General features: G+C 56.5%; 1 protein-coding gene across 2 annotated transcripts in view; it reads left to right on the top strand.

Annotated features, from left to right (window-relative positions):
- The first annotated feature begins 993 nt into the window (after positions 1-993).
- Positions 994-16,572, top strand: part of RASGEF1A (RasGEF domain family member 1A) — a 34,738-nt gene continuing 19,159 nt past the window's right edge. For both annotated transcript variants that reach the window (XM_004749709.3, XM_004749707.3), the window contains exon 1: positions 994-1,165. In XM_004749709.3, coding sequence (XP_004749766.1) covers positions 1,148-1,165 — 18 coding nt within the window. In that variant the 5' untranslated portion in view covers positions 994-1,147. The remainder of the gene's footprint in view (positions 1,166-16,572) is intronic.

Here is a 16,572-nt window from a genome sequence, read left to right as displayed (position 1 = left end):
AGTCACCTCTGCCCATCCATGCCCCAGGGCTTGCTCATGAACTCCCTTGGGCTTGTCTCAGCCTCTCTCTGGGCATCCCCCTCTCCTCTCCATAAGGGGCCGAGCTGAGAATGTCCCTGCTCCTCTCTAGTAGTGACTCCCCCAGAGTCCTACTCCAGCTTGGTCTCCCAACTCAGCCCCTGGGCCCTCCAGTTCCAGATCTCCCGGGGAGGGTGCTCTTGGCTCAGTCCATCTTTACCATCCAGTCTCAGCACCTGGGTTGGGGTCTTCAGCGGGCGCACGATGGAGGAGGTGACCTGTCACCTGACAGGATTCCTTCAGAGGACTGAGGCTTCTGGGGGTGGAAAGATGCCTCACTGTGCCATGTGTGCCAGGCCCGCCCCACACCATGCCTCAGATTAGTCCTCCCACAAAAGCAGCTGCCGTATCCCGTGTTCACTCAAGGAAATGGAAGAACAGAGTTCCGTGTGACGCTTGAGAACAGAGTGAGCACCCCGTCAAGGGAAGCATTCAAGCCAAGTGCTGACCAAGCACCTGCTCTGTAGTGGATATCTACCATGAGGTGAGGTCGTAAAGGAGGAAGAGATGCTCAAGGGAGGAGATGGAGTTACAGCGGGGCTCCCCGCTTGCTGGATCTCACCAACACACCAGCTCGCATCCCTCACTGAGTCCCTACGGACAGAGCACCCCTTCGCCCGGTGGCACATAGGTGCCCCCATCATCGACGGCTGGTGCCGCCGACGACTGACGCCACAGCCCCGGGCTGTATACTCCCAGCGTCCCAAAACCCAGCGCCAGGCAGGTGCGCCTTGCCCTCGTCACGCCCCTGGGGAGCCCCCGGCCCCCGCCCGGCCCCCGCCCCCGGCCCAGGCTCCGCCCCGTTTCTGGCCTGACCCAGCCATCCCTCGGCCCCACCCAGACACCCCCGCTTTCTCCTGGCCCCGCAGGCTGGCCAAGCCCCTCCCCTGGCCCCGCCCCGCCCCGTCCCGCCCCGCGCAAGGCTGTGAGCTAGCCGGAGGGCAGCGGGCATGGGGAAGCCCGCGGGCGGGGTCAGGGGGCGGGAGCTTCCTCGGCGCTCCGGGAGAGGACCGGCGGCACGCGGGGCGCTGGCAGCGCCGGAGTACAGCGCGGGGAGCGGGCAGCCAGGATGTTTCTGGAGCCCCAGGTAGGGCTGCGGCACGTGGCAGGTGCAGGGTTGCGGGTCGCGAGGCGGCGACGTGGGTGCGCACGCAGGGCAACCCCTCGGTTGCGGTAAGACCGCGGGCCGGGGGTTCTTGCGCCGCCGAGAGCTGGGGGAGAGGTGCTGACCTACGGCAGTTAGTGAGACCATCAGGAACCTCTCTGGCCCCGCTGGGCTCGGAAGGAGCCTGCCCTGGGGAACCACTCCCTCTCCGTGTCCCCACGGGGGGTACCTGCTGCCAGGTGGGCGGTGCCAGGGCTCAGAATGGGTGGATGGCTCAGGCTGCCACTGCCCTTCCTGGCCTGGCTTGCTGATGCCAGTGATCGTCTATGGCTGGAAGACACCTGCAAAGCTAGTGAGGGTCCCTGTGGGGTGAACAGGGCCAGGGAGGCGTCCTTGCTAGCCAGGACGGCCCTGGATCCCTTTTGAAATCTGGGGGGCACAGAACCACCTGTGGGGGTTGGGGTGGGAGAGGTGGGGGAGAGGAGGAGATCTGAGAAGAAGCGCTCGTGGGAGGTGTGTATGTGTGTGTGCCATGTGTGGGCGAGAGTGAGAGTATGTGAAAATGCAGGCGTGTTTATATATGGGATGTGTACGTGTGAGGGAGAGAGGGAGAGCGGGAGGGAGAGGTGTGTATGGGGGCAGGGTTGTGCCTGTGTGGGCCCACAAATGCCTGTGTATTTAAGGAGAGTGAGCTTCAGGGTGGGGCTTCAAGGAGTGTGGGCTCCAAGGTGAGGGGCAGCTTCCTTCCTGCAGGAAAAAGGCGGCTGAGATCAGGTCCTGGACTTAGTCCTGAGCACGAGGCAGGACATTGCGTTTCCATGGCTGTTTATTAGAACCCAGCCTTGGAGACGGACTGGCAGTGTGATTCGGGCACAGGGTGCTGCCCCTGCCCCTTAGCATGAAGCTGACCGCACAGACGTGGGAGCTCAGGTCCAGTGTGGGTAGGGGGCACAGAAGAGGGCCCCGGCTGACCTGGCCAGCCCCCATTAGCCGAAGACGCAGGACGCGTTTGTTTCTTCATTCACCACTTACTCAGCACACATTTATCGAACACCTGTTGTGGGCAGGTACTGCGGCTTCAGGAGGGACCCAAACACCACAGTCTCTGTCCTCATGGAGCTCCCCTTCTAGCAAGTGAGACTGGGGAAAAAGCACGAACAATAGATGCAACAGGAGGGGAGCCTGGGTGGGTCGTTGGACGAGCATGCGACGACGCTTGATCTCGGGGTCGTGGGTTTGAGCTCCATGTTCGGAGTAGAGATTTCTGTTTTTTTGTTTGTTTGTTTTTTGGTTTTTTTTGAGTAGAGATTTCTTAAAAAAAAAAAAAACAACTTAGAAAAAAAATAAATGCAATGCAGAAAATATTGCATGGTGGTAAGTGTTAAAGAGAAAGAGCAAAGCAAGAAAGAGGAATAGGACCTATGGAGGGTATGTTGGTCAGAATGGTTTAGGTTATCTGCAGAAATAGACCCCCCACCCCGCTGCCGCCCCGCATCCAGTGGCTCTTAACAGCAGAGTGCAATTTGGACCCCGCTCCAAGCCTTCGTCATTCAAGGCCCCAGGCTGCCAGGCTCCGTGGTAGAGTGGAAGAGAGGCTCCTGCACTAGAATGTTCTTGTCTCACCTGTCACTTCTACTTGCTGCTCTTGAGTGAGACGAGTCACATGGCCCCACTCAGTGTCACTAGGACCAGTAATGACAGTCCTGTCCAGCCTGGCAAGTAGGGCCCAGTATACTGACCACTGTTGTGGGAGTGCTGTTTGTGCCTGGGGTAGGACAGTTACGGGAGACATCAGCATGTGGGACACATGTATGAGGAGCTGACAGAGGGGTAGAAAGGAGGTAAGTGGCAGGTGGAGTGGAGGGGCACACCAGGAAAGCGCTAGGCATGGCTTTGAGCAGGAAGCCGCCTATGTGTCCAGAGGCCAGACACTGGTGGCTGGATGTTAGGAGGGCTCATATCCAGGGGGTAGCAGTGGAGGAGAGAAGAGAAGAGCCGATCCAAACACACTCTGAAGTAAAGCAAGAGGACTTGCTGAGGGCCGAGGTGTGGCACTGGGGACAGAGAGAGGCCGACTGACACCAGGAGGGACATTGCCCACAGCAAAAGGTGGGAAAGGATGCACGTGGAATGGCTGGGAGTGGGCAGGAGGCAGAAGTGGCTTGGCATCCCCTGGGGAGATGTCCCCTCGCCGTGGGTGGGCAGGCTGGAGCCTGGGGAGAGGTCTGGCATGGAGGGCTCCTTTGGAGCCCCAGCTTGCCCTGTCCTGTGGGCCCCTTGCTGCCTCCTGGCCATACTGCCTACACCTGTGCCTCCTGGCTCAGGACAGCCTGGCCCTGGGCCCAGCCTGCCCCAGGCCCCACACCACCATCTTGCTGGTTCTGCCCGCTGGGGTGGGGGCCCTTTTTGTGAGCTGCACAAGGGACAGCAGTGTGGGCTGAGGTAGCTGCAGGGTCTTGTGCTGACCTGGCTGCTGCATGCATCAGGGACTGGCCAAGGGCAGGAGTACTGGGGACAGCACTGGCTGCAGGTCCTGTATCCACTAAGCACTGGACTGCAGTGGTGTGCCTTTAAGGGCTAGGCAGTATGGTAGGCTGCTTCGGGGAGAGAGTCCTGCGATGCTCTGGAACGGGTAGGGTTTGACACAGAAATGACATGGCCTACGTTGGAGCTGGGGTACCTCTGGAAGCTGCCTGAACCCACCATACCTCTGGACTTCTGTGCCCCGCCCCTCCTTCAGGGAACCACTGGTGAGTGAACCGAGGAGGGCTGGGTCTGTCAGGACTGCTGTCTCCTTGCTCTTCCTTCTCCTAACCCCTCGTCATCCTTGGAAGTTCATCTCAAAATCGCCACTTCCAGGAAGCCCTCCTTGACTTCTTCCTACAGTTAGTACCCCTCCCTGTGCTTCCTCAGCATTCAGTGCAGACTCTGGTCCTGAGTTGTTTGCCCTGCGCTGTGGTGTTACGTCTGTCTGCCCTGGCAGATACTGAGGTCTGTGGGTTCTTCCATTTCCAAGTGTGCGGCACAGGTCCGTAGGGGCTCGTGGATGTTGGCTGACTAAGTGAGAGAAGGAAGGAAGGAAGGAACAAACATGAGGACTGAAAGGACCCATGGAGACCGCTTCGTCCTGCCTCCTTGTTTTACACATGGGGACCCCGAGGCCCGTAGTAACCTGGCTTACTTGAGTTCAGCTAGGAGGTCAGGGGCAGAAGTGGCTCCCAGACCAGGATGCCTCCACCATGCCAGGTACTAAGCTCGCTGGGTCATGGAGGGTTCCAGGACAATGGGGGGTTCCCAGAGAAGGACAGGTTGGGGGGCCCTTGGGTGAGCAGTCAGGTGGGAGCATATGCATGAAGGCACCAGAGTTTCGGGGACTCAGGAGGAAGAGGGCTGCCAGGGCCAAGGACTTGCTGAGGGCCGAAAGGGTTCTAGAACCTTTGCTGTGGTTCTTTGCCCTCTCCCCTCAAAAGTCCTGGGGCTTACAAGGACTCTGGCCCTGTGGCCTCCTGTCACATGTGGGGTTTCTCTGGCAAGTCCACTGTCCTGCACCTCAGCCTCCAGTGGAATAATCCCGCCCTCGCCATCCTGCTCATACCCGCCTGCCTGACCAGGGGCCAAGCCCACGGCATTTCCCAAATGTCAGTGTGGCTGCCACACCAGCCGCCCCCTGCCTGAGGTGGGGCTAGCCAGTATGAGTCAGAGGACCCCCGGGGCCAGCTTCTGGGTCTCCCTTAACCCTTAAGAGGTCGCTATGCCAGGAAGACACGTGGAAACCGGGTCTCCAAGGTCAAAGGCTGTGGCAGCACCAGGAGCAGGAGGAGCTGACCTTCATTCTGGGACTAACTGATCCCAGAGCCTGGCCTTTCCGTGAGCACTAGGGCTGTGAGCAACGTCCTTAGAAGAGGGCTGGCAGGTTCCCAGAAGAGGCTGGAAACCAGCAGTGCCCGGCCCAGAGAGCACAATGGTATGGATTACGGGTGTGTGGTCAGGAAAGCATGTTGTGGGCCAGGTAGCTGACAGAGGTGGCTGACCTGCATGGATGTTGTGTCCCTGGCTAAAGGCTGGGACACCTGCAGGGCTGGGAGGTACACCTCTCCCTATTCCTGCTGCTCGAGTGAGCGTCACAGCCCCTGCTCCACATAGACTGAGTGGGGATATCTTTGGGGACAGGGACACTTGTACCTGTACCTAAGGGAGGTAGATAGGTATGCTATTCATTTTTTAAAAATGTTTGTTAAATAATTGATAAGTGAACTCTCTCTTACTAGTTTGAACAGATTTTCAGTTTGGCTTCTAGAAAGCCTCAGAAATTAATCAGATTATCTGCACATAAGGAACATTCTAGCTCTTCATTTCTAATGTATCTTTTATTTATTTTCTTATCGTATTGTGTTTTCTGAAAGGGGTAAAGTGACATTTAATAACGGCAGTTGTCCTTGGCTTGATCTTCATTTTAATGAGAAGGCCTCTAATGTTGTACTAAGTCTGAAATTGGCTCTAAATTCCAATAGATACTCTTCGTCATGAACAGAATACTCTTCTCTTTCATTAATTGCCCAGACAGTCCACCAAGAATGGATATTAAATTTCATTGAAAGCTTTCCTATATCTAGCAAGATCATCAAATTCCTTTCCTCCTTGGACCTATTAATGTGTTGACTTATTAGCTTTCCTGAGCTAAATCATCCTCATGTTTCTGGAATAAATCCCACTGGGTCAGACTCAATTGTGCTTTAAAATGCTTCTGCGTTCATTCTCCTGATAAGTTGCTTAGGGTCCTTTTCATCTATATTCATAAGTAAGAATTTATCTGTACTTTTTATTAGGGGACAGATTTGTCACATTTATAAATCATAGTTATGTCAGCTTTGTAAAATGAATAGGAAGGGTTTTCAATATGAATTGCATAGTTGAGATAGTTTAAATATCATATAAAATTATCTTATTCTCCGAGGCTTAAAATAATTCATTTTAGAAACTGTCTCAGCCAGGAGTTGGTTTAATTTTTCCCTGCGGTTTGGTTGGTTGTCAACTTACTTTAATTTGCACTATGGTTATTGGTCTTTTGGGGTTTTAAGCATTTTCGTCTATTTTGGTTATTTATATTTTCTAAATAATATCCCCGTTTAAAATGCTAACATCTTTTAGCACAAATTTATGTAGCTGATTCTTCTAAAGCTTCTTCTCCATCTCTGAGGCTAGATTCCCTTTTTCATTCCTATTAGCTGTATTTTTGCATCTCCTCCCTCCCACCATCTTCCTGCCCTTTCATTCTCTCCCTTCCATCCTCCTGCTTTCCTTCCTCCTGCACTTTCTTCGACCCTTTTGTTGATTAGAACGGCCAGAAGTTTTTCTTCCCATTTTGTGTTTTCAAAAGAAAACCAGCCCTTGATTTTAATCAGCAAATTCTACTCTCTATTTCATTAAATACACTAATTTATCTTTCCGTAATTCCTCCTGGTAGTTTGCTTTGCTATGGGTGTGTTTTGTTTGGAATCTCTTTTTAGCTTTTTGAGTCAGTGCTGAGTTCATTTCCATTTTTTTTTTTGGTTTGTTTGTTTACTTAAAATATATCGAAGTCTATGAATGTTTCTCTGAGAACAGCTTTGGCCATTTTGAATTTCCTAAGGAGTTTTCTTATAAAGGTTATTTCTCTGATGTGTCTGTAACTGGAGTTTTGATTGCCTCTTTAACACAGATATGATTTAGGGAAGTTTTTTCAATCAAGTGGGTAGAGTTTTTTGGTTCATTGTTTTTTTATTAGTATCCAGCTGTTGTGTTAAGTTGTGTCCACAATGTTTGGTCACCTGTGTGTTTCTGTTTGGGGGCTCTTGTGGAGTTTCACTGGTGATAGGATGTGTGAACAATGCAGGTAAATATGATGGAAGAATATGGCTTTCTGTTTTGACAGCACGGTTTCCATGTACTGTCTCTTCATGCTTCTATACCCCTGGGTCAAGGGAATGCACTGCGCTATTTTCATTCCTTTCTACCCCACGTCTCTGGGTATCCCCCACTTGTCAGAAATTGTAGAAGGTTCTAGTTGTTGTTCTGCTGTCTGGTCCACGAAGGGGAGCTCACTGCATTGTGCTTGGGCTTGGACCGGTGACCCATTTTCTGGGCATAGCAGGGCCCAGTCTCCTGCTCACTTTTCCCTTTCAGCCCTTGGCAGAAAGAACCAGCCTGCAGTCAGGAGATGTGGCTAGGCCCCCAGTGACCTCCGGCTGTCCTTAGCCTCCTGGTCTGTACCTCATTTGGAAAGTGGTTAGTAATGTCTTGGAGGGTGCTGTGGAGAGGTGCAGGATGGCCCAGCAGGGGAGAAGCTCCTGTGAAAGTTTCATTGATAGTGAGGTTGCTGCGCTGTCTGAGGAAGGTCCTGAATCCCTCCCAGCAAGGGATTCTTGAGGGCACATGCATGGCTGGCCCTGGGACCCTGGCCTGACCATCCCCCTCTGCCCCCCAGATCCAGCCCAGCCCCAGCACAGTGCTCATCAGGGCCCTCTCTGCATACTCTAAGCAGGGAGCTCCACGTGGCCCAGGCTGAGTCCATCCCACAGGGTGCCTGCTGCCTCCCACCTGCCTTTGTCTTGTACCTGCTTGCCGTTCTCCTGAGCCTGTGCTCATGGTTCTAGATCGTGGTGGTCATACTCACCAGGCTTCAGATCTCAGCCCCCACTTTGGAGCTTGTAAGATCTGGTTTGAGGACGTAGCCCTTACAGCCTTTGTTCCTTCCTCTGGAAAACGGGATGACAGCATGTGTAGTGCCTTGTGTGGGGAAGTGCGTTGCCCTGGGGAGGGATGGAGGCTGTTGTGCCCTTGGTATTCCTGGGGGCTGGCCAGGTTCTGGGCCAGGGGACATAGCAGGTGTGTACAAGGGAGCGTCCATGAGAAGTCGCACAGGGAGTGGGAAACTTTTTGCTGGAGGGTCAAGATATGTGTCTTGGTCCTTTTAAGAGGCTGTGGCCAGCGGACAAGGCCATGGCTCTCTGGGCCCAGCAGGGAGCTGGGAGACCCCCCACCTTCCACCCCGAGGCCCGTACACAGAACCCTTCAGCTTCTGGCTCCTGCAGCACAGAGGGGTCCCAGGGGTACCCCTAGGGGGTGTCTGCCAGGAGGATAACAATTCAGGTAAAGGAAATTGATTTTTATTTGTTTTTAAGCACAAAGGAAAGTCCTTGCTCAGCCTAATTAGATGTCATTTAAAAATAAAGGAATCGTGTGTTCTTATTTTTCCTTACCCCAGCAACCCCAGGCAGCCTTGGAGGTGGAGCCTGACACTCACTCCTGGAAAGGTCTGGGCCACGGCCTGTCCCCCACCCCACACATCCACACTGAGGGACCCAGCCTCCCTGCCCCTCAAGGACCCTCAGCTCTGATGCAGTCCCCTCACTGTCACCCTCCTGGAATTTGGGCTCTTCCTACTTGATGGGTGGAGTCCTAGTGTGAGGCAGGCTCTGAGTAGGAGCCCCTTAGGTGGGACCCTAGAGGAGGGAGTTCAGTAGACATGGGCACCTGTGCCCTGCTCCCCTTTGGGGCACCTTGAGAGGACGCCCAGAGAGGACAGCACTGGCTCCCAAGTTGATCTCAGTTTGCTCACTCTCCTGTCCCAGCCTGCGCCCGGCTCAGCCTCCGGAGTCCAAGCCGCCTGCGTGCAGGGGTGCCGGGGTGACCGCTGTGGAATCCAGTGGAGTGGGCCCAAGGGGGAAGGAGGCCAGAGGAGACGGGGCTGGGGACGGGGAGGCCCCAGGCATCCGCCCCCGGCCCTGAGGGCCCTGAGTGGCCCGGGTGGGAGGCCAGCATGCCAGCCAGCCGCCCTGTAGGAAAGGGCAGGGATTCTCTGAAATCCTACCTGCTCCGTCCCCGGGCCTCTCAATGCTCAATAATGGGATGGTTATTGGTGGACAATGACATTTTGTCCCCTGAGCGGCCACCAGAAGAAGCTGACTGGACAGAAAAGGAGAAAAGAAGGAGGAAAAAAAAAAAAAAAAAACGAGGAAAAAAGCCGGGCTCGGCAGGATTTGTATTTAGGAGTGTGAAGAGGAGATGGCAAGATTCCTTCACTCAATTCAAATAGTATTTGGTGCTAGGAAGGAATTCAGAAGGGGGAAAAAAATAGAACGTGCCTCTGTAACAAACCTTTAATGATCAGCATCGTCCCTAGGCTGGGCCTTTGTGGAGGCCTTGCCCCTCAAGGTGTTGGCTGGCTCTGGTTCCCATGGCAGCCGTCTCCTGGCTGGGGTCCGGCTGCGGCCCTCCGCCAGGCCCCAGGACGTTCCCGCCAGGTCTGCAGGGGACAGGAAGGTAAGCTGAGTTCATGTGAAAGATTGTCCTCCCTTGCCAGACAGGTGGGAGTGGCAGGGGACTCCCGAGGCCCAGCCTGCAGGGATAGGACCAGCCAGGTCCTCCCAAGGACCTCCCTGCCGGAAAGTCCATGGTGGTACAGAGGGAGGGCGGGCTGAGGACCCATGCACAGGGGTGTGTCACCCCTGCCAGTCCCGCACCTGGGGCGGGGGCCAAGCAGCCACCCTGAGGCCAGAGCCAGCTCTGAGCCCCACTTGCCAGGTTAGTGGATCTGTTCACCTGGAAGCAGGAAGTAGCTTCTGTCCACTTTCTCTGGTGGCCAGGAGGGGCCCGCTGCTGTCCTGGGCATGGGGAGGTGAAGGGACCCCAGAGGTGGTGTCAGGGAGAGGACAGCACCAGCCCCCATAATCTGTGTCTAGGAAGGCAGCAGGTAAATTTGATGACAAGTCCACCCAGTTTGGCAGGTACCGCACACGTCCTGAGCAAGGTGGCCTCGTAGTGTGCTTACTGCCACCCATGAAATCGGTATTGGAGCTGCTGGTTTTTCACAGAGGACAGGGTGGCCCCAGCTCGTGGAGTGGTCAGACCTCACTGCCAGTCCGCGGGATGCCCATCTCCTGCTTGCTGCCAGACCCCAAATACTTGCGGCACGTGGCCCCCGCAGACAGGACCAGGTTCTCTGGCGCTTTAGGGAGACACGTTTCAGCTCAAAGTTAGGAAGATCTGAGAGCTGGGGTTTGGGGAGGTGAGAACAACTCCCAGGTAGGGAGGTCTCTGCCTTCAGGGTGTCTGAATTCAGGCGGGGGGCTGCTTGTGCCCTTCTGCTATTGGGGGTGGTCCTCTGTTTCTGGGGGGAGCAGCTGGAGGTGGATGGGCAGCAGGCCCAGAGGAAGCTGCTTCCCAGTGGCCCAGGATCTAGCCCCCCCCCTGGGCCAGATGGCTGGCCTGGGGCCGGAGCAACGTAAGGCTTGTGGGGTCTTGGCTCTCGGGAGCTCTTGTACCTGCTGGAGTCTACGGGAATGACTGTGAGCTAAGCAAGCGGACTCTCTCAAGCAGGAGTTATCTGTGCCCTTTGCAGATGGGGCCCCAAGAGCTTGGCCACTGGTAGGTCACTGGGCCGTCTGCCCGAAGAGCTGCCAGCGCCACCTGGCCCCAAGTGGGGATGGAGGCCGCCTGAGAGGGTTTGAATTCCCAGTGCAGGGAAGCAGCCTTACCTCTAAGGACCCGGAGGGGGAAGGAGAGGCGAAAGAGGGAGGGACACGGAGCTTGTCATGAATGACAGGTGCATTAGAGAGTTGGGCAGAGCAGGGAGGACAAGAGAGGGCAGGTGGCTGTACTTGGGCCGGGTAATCCTCCTCCCTCTGTCTCCCTTCAGACCCCCCCGCAACCCCTCCTCTCCCCACTCCCTGGCTGTGGGCACGGTGTCCCCAGGGCCAGGCTTCCAGCAGTCCCCACCTCCCCCAGCCCCCCAGCCAGCCCAAGGGTCTGGCACGTGACTGCTCCCGGCTAGGCTGGGCTCTCTGGCTTGGATTTTTCTGCCAGTTAGTGGGATCCGGGGTTGGGGGAGCCCTCCGGATCTCTCCCCCTCCCCCGCCACCCTGCAATGAAGATTGGATTGCGGAGCCATGGTTCGGTGGCTTGTGTGTCCACTGGGGCCCTCCAGCTTTTGCTGCCATTTTCTGGTCTGTGGAATGAGTTGGGAAACAGCAGGGTCACAGGATAGGGGACATTTAGTGGGGTGATGGGGAAACTAAGGTGGCCCTGTCTCTGCCACCGGACCTGTCTTGCTTGGGAGCTGAGGCCTTGGTCTGGCCTTGTGCTTCGTGGTGGGAGGGCATGCATTTCAACAAGCATTTCATCTACAGGCTGGATTTGTCTTGCAACCTCCTACTTACATTTCTCTGCTGTGTAAAGGGAGGGTTCCTCTCAGCCGATTCCTCTCCCCAGTCTGCACCCCATGGGGGTCACCTTCAGATCCCAGGAGAGCTTGCTGGTGGGGTGATTCGTCCTGGACAAATGCCAGAAGAGTCTCCCATGTAGGCAGGGGAGGAAGGCAGGGAGGACACCCTGCCCGCGGCAGCCCGGCGTGGAGTCACATTTTTTTTTTTTTTGAAGATTTTATTTATTTATTTGTCAATGAGAGGGAGAGAGAGAGAGATAGAGAGCGCGTGCACACAAGCAGGCAGAGTGGCAGGCAGAGGCCGAGAGAGAAGCAAGCTCCCTGCCCGGGAAGGAGCCCCATGCGGGACTCGATCCCAGGACCCTGGGATCATGACCTGAGCCGAAGGCAGCGGCTTAACCGACTGAGCCACCCAGGCATCTCCATAGAGCCACATTTAATGTGGCTGAAAGAGAATCAGGAAATATTTGCTTGGAAGTGAGCAAGCCAGACATGCTTCAGGGAAGATTTCCAGGGAACCAGTGGGATGGTAGGGCTGGTAGGTCTTGGGGCCTGGAGACCTTGGCACTAGCCCTTCCCTCTCCACTTCCTTTTCTAGAAGCCTCCTTTAGAGGCCAATCTCTCAACCTGGTTAGGTCCCCATCTGCTCGGTCCCCACACTCTGTCCCTGTCAGACCCGTGACAGCTCACCCATTTATGTGGATGGTCAGGCACGGTGGCCACAGTCTGCTCCCGTGGGGGCCCCTTGGTGGATCCCCAGGGTCTAGGCCGGTCTTTGGTAACATTTGTAGATGGATGGATGGATGGATGGGTGGATGGGTGGGCAAGGAGAGGGTTCTGTGAGACACCCCACCTCCTACCACACCACAGGGCAAATGATTTTAGGGAAGTAGACAACCCTAGAAGGGTGATGGGGGCCTGGCCTAACCTTGGCTGCCCCACATTCCCCAGCAGAGCTGGGGCTCTGTGGGTCTCTGGCCCTGGTCCAAGTAGCCAGCAAGATTTTCTCCCCAGTTGCAGCCTCTGAGTGCGAATGGGGTTCCCACTTGCTCCCACCAAGGCTGGATTTTTCTGGAACTGGGATGGAATAAGATAGCTCACTGGATGCACTTATTCTGAAATCTGTGCCAAAGGCTGCCCTCTCAATTAAGTGGCCCGCCAGGGTGGGGTGACAGGGCTGGTACCCAGCTCCCTCCAGGAGCACTTTCTCTCTCTCTCTCCCTTCCTCCCCTCCTGTCTCTCTGTCTCTCTTTCTCCTCCAGCCAAAAGAGGGGAGACTGGCAAGATGTGTAATTTTCAGTTGCTAATTGTGATGCCCTGCAGCTTGCTGAGCTAAAAATAGTCTTCGTTTTTGTGGAGTAGGTTAAAAAATAGAAGCCCACGTGCTGCCTCCGAAAGAAGCATCCCTGGCAAAGCCTGGCAGGGGTGAGGACGGCGGGGCCCCTTCTGCCTCCTGGTACGCCCCTGGGGACTCATGCCGGCTGGGCCCCAAAGGCCATTTTTGTCCCTGTTTTCCAGGAAGCTGGGATTCTCAACCTCGCATCAGTGGAGGAACTTCTGGTACCCCATCAGTCCCTGGAATTATATGCAGAATGCCGTCGGAGTGGGCCTTCATCCACATGTCCAGGGCGAGGGTCTCAGCCTTCACCCAACGCTGGGGATCCTGTCCCAGTCAGGGCCACTGATGAGCAGAAATGACAGTCCTGAGAAGGAGCAGGACTATGGGGCAGACGTAGTCACCGCCACCTGCCTGGGCACCAGTACACAGGTGTTCTCATCTGAAACGTGGGTGTCTCTGTGCCACCCCCTGGGTTAGGGGGCATTGCAGTAAGATGTGTGATGCCCAGCCTATGGCTGGGCTCCAACTCCTGATGACAAACACCTGACGATTCGTTAAAGGAAAGCTTATCCCTGCTTCTGTGTGTCTCAGAAATTTCCAGAACTGCAGACTCCACCATCTGGAAGGAGTCCTAAAATTCTGACTGCTCTGGGAACCTACCCCAGTCCGCCCCTTCAGAGTCAAATGGAGGCCTGACACTACTTTTGTCCTGCTGTGCAGGGAACTGTCCCCTCCATGGGCGCTTGTCCCCACTCTCGGCTGGGGCAGAGTTGGCTCTGGCTGAGGTCAGCCGGTTATCTTTCGTGTTCCTCCATTAGTTCCTCTGGGGCTGAAGGAAGTGCTTGCTTCCTGCAGATGCCCTGGGTCGGGGTGGAGTCCCAGGACAGGGCTTGGGAGACAGAGCTGGTGTGGGGAGCTCAGCGTTGGGATGGGCCACGGCCCCTCCTGGGATGAGGCTCCGCCCACATCTGGCCGCTCTGAGTGAAGCCGCTGGGGGGCGCGGGCCAGCAGTGAACTGGAGGCTCCCTCTAGGGCTGGGAGGCTGGAGATGAGGGCGGGTTCAGGTGGGCACATGGCCATCTCCAGGAAGGTGGTTGGGGCTGCCCGGACAGCTGTGAACACGGATGGCTCAGTGCACGGATACCGCAAGTGACTGGATGTTTCTTTAGATTCAGGGTCCTTTATAGAGTTTTTGTCTAGAGTCAGGGTCCTCCCTGAGTATGTTCAAGTAAACTGTGACGACGTCAGCTCCTCCGCTGTGGGAATGTTTTACAAGCCCGTGGGGGCAGTGTCAGGCTTCCCCCGGCCTTGCTGGGGAGCTCAGTACAGGAAGCAGGAAAAGCTTGCGGGGGGGTGGGGGAGGGTGACCCTTAACGAGGCCTGGGCGGACAGGGGTGTATGGGACACACAGTGTGCGGACTACCTGGTTGCCCACAGCAGGCTCTGGGTCTCGTAGTGAGGCCCTGGCCCAGAAAGATCTGGGCCTCCGTCAGAGCTGCAGCTCCCAGAGGCCTGGGGGTTCTCTGGGGAAGACAGCAATGGGGTGTGGTGTCTGTGAAGGCCATCTTGGGCCCTGCTGGAGTTTGCAAGTAGGACTGTGCTCCAGGTCACAGAAGGTGCACACAGGTACGTGGGCATGCCTGTCCCTTCCAGGGGACGTGTGGCCAGACGCAGATGCCCCCCTGTGTGTTTTGCAGCCCTAGGGAGGGGCATGGACCCTGCCAGGCTCGTGTGTAAACGCCCCATCAGGAAACACCATGGCAGTGAGTGGCAATTCCATCTCTAGCTGAGGTTTCTTAAAGAGGCTGCAAGAGGGAATTTGATTCATAATCTACAGAAACCTCCTAAAAACCCTTTTTCCCCATCTCTAGCTGGTCTCTTGGGGGCACTGGGGCTGCTTGGGTTCTCCTCAGTCTCCACAAGTTTCTGAGACTGCCCCCACCTACTGTGCTGTCCTCCCCCCCCCCCCGCTGCTGGGGGGCCCTCTGGCCATGCTCTTGATGCTTTTGTCAGGGTGTGTGTGTGTGTGTGTGTGAGCGTGCAAGAGGCGGGGCAGCTGCGGGTACCCAGAAGTGAACTACTTCGGCTGAGTCAGCTGAATGGGGCCTTGGGTCCGAGTTGCACGGATGCAGAGCTCCAGACCGTACCCCGTGGGAAGCCCCCTGGCATCCAGGACCAGGTGCAGGCAGTCCTTCGGCCGAGCAGAGCCCAGAGAACGGGGTTTACCTTCTGTGCTGCGATGGCCTGGTTCTGCCTGTGAGCCCTTGTTCTGCACCAGAAACCTCCTGCATGCCCACCCCGCTGTGAAGTTCAGGGACCAGTGCCCTGTCCCATAAGCTCAGCCGTTGTAGTCCTGGCGAGGGGCACAGAAACAAGACAGACGGACGCTCTTCTCTGAGCCTGAGCCATAACTTCTATGCCAGCATGTACTGGGGAATATGGTCCCAGGGAAACAGGAGGGAAGGAGCGGGGAAGGCATGGACACGCGGGATGCTTTCTGAAAGGAGTCCATCTCACTGGATGTCTTTGGAGAGGTTCTGTAAAACTTTGGTGTCTCCAACAGTCCCTCTGGACTGAGGAAGGGGAATTGACTCTGCCTCCCATGACCCGTTGATCCGAGTTCACCCCTGGGGTGTAAGCTGGTCCCCACTGAATTCTGGGTTGTGCGTGGGGTCGGGACGGATGTGCAGAATGTGGCCTTAATAAGATCCTGCAGCTGAGGGCAAGAGGCATGTGGCCTGCTGAGGGTGTGAGGCCCTGGCCAGGGGCTGGAGGTTCGAAGTGGTGGCAGCCAGTACTGGCCACTCGGTGTCACTGAGGCCAGACACAGAGATGGCGGTCCATGGTGGCATCTAGCTCCACTCCTGGCAGTGCTGGCTTCCATTTTCTCATCCAGCCCTGACCATCACCCTGCCAGGCAGGTGGGGCAAGAAGCTGTCTACCCAGCTGACAGCAGGGGAAGCGAGTCTCTGAGCAGCTCACAGTCTTCCCTGTTGTCCTCTAGCCGGTGTGTCTCCTGACGCCGTTCTGGACTCTCACACAGAAGGTCCCAGACCTGAAGCCCAATGAAAGGACCTGGGTGGGTAGGTGCGGGTGGGTGGTCACGGGTCGGGGTGTAGACAAGGAGCACTCAAGGAGTGGAGTTGAAGGAGACTGGGTTTTCCCAAGGTCATGTCCCTTATTGGACCATGGAGGGGGAGCAGGAGTGAGCCCTGGAGCAGGGGTAGCTGCAGGACCCCCCTGTAGCCACTTCTTTTTCTGGGGAGCAGCAGCAGACATGCCAGATGGAGCGGAGTGGTGGGGGAGCCCCGGGAAGGGGCAGAAAGATGGAGAGGTCAAAGGCGAAGCCTCCTGGACACTGCAGAGGGTCGTGAGGACTCCGCCTCGGCCAGGCCGGCCCTCCCTACCTGCCCCCATCCCATGCCAGGCACGGCGGTTCCACTCTGCAGGGCAGGAGCAGTGCCCTGCCTCTCCCCCGTCCCCTGCACCCCAGCACCGTGGATCCCCGACTGTCTTTGAAACTTGGGGCCCAGGTGCAGGCAGGACTCCTCCATAGATGCCCCCAGAGAGCAAGTAAAGTAAGTAAAGCCTGCGCGGGCCAGGCAAGCGCTGGGCCGTGGCTGCTGCCCCTACTCTTGGGCCAGGTCTCTCCCGCCTGCACCTGGGACCAGCCCCAGGGCTGCCCCTGCACCCACCTGGGACGTGGAGAATCACTTGGACCTGCCTGTGGGCCGAGTGCATCTGTAATTGGAGGGCGCTTGCCTTCCGGCCGGGGCCTGAGAGGAGGAAGAGCTGCAAGGAGGCAGAGCAGGGTTGGGAGGTGGGGGTGAGTCGGTCTCCCCCTCCTGG

Source organism: Mustela putorius, unplaced genomic scaffold (assembly GCF_011764305.1).
Source record: "Mustela putorius furo isolate JIRA1106 unplaced genomic scaffold, ASM1176430v1.1 tig00003909_pilon_pilon_pilon, whole genome shotgun sequence".
In the NCBI taxonomy this organism is placed as follows: domain Eukaryota; kingdom Metazoa; phylum Chordata; class Mammalia; order Carnivora; family Mustelidae; genus Mustela; species Mustela putorius.
The sequence above is the reverse complement of the archived record's forward strand: the minus strand, read 5'-3'. Positions and strand labels throughout refer to the sequence as shown.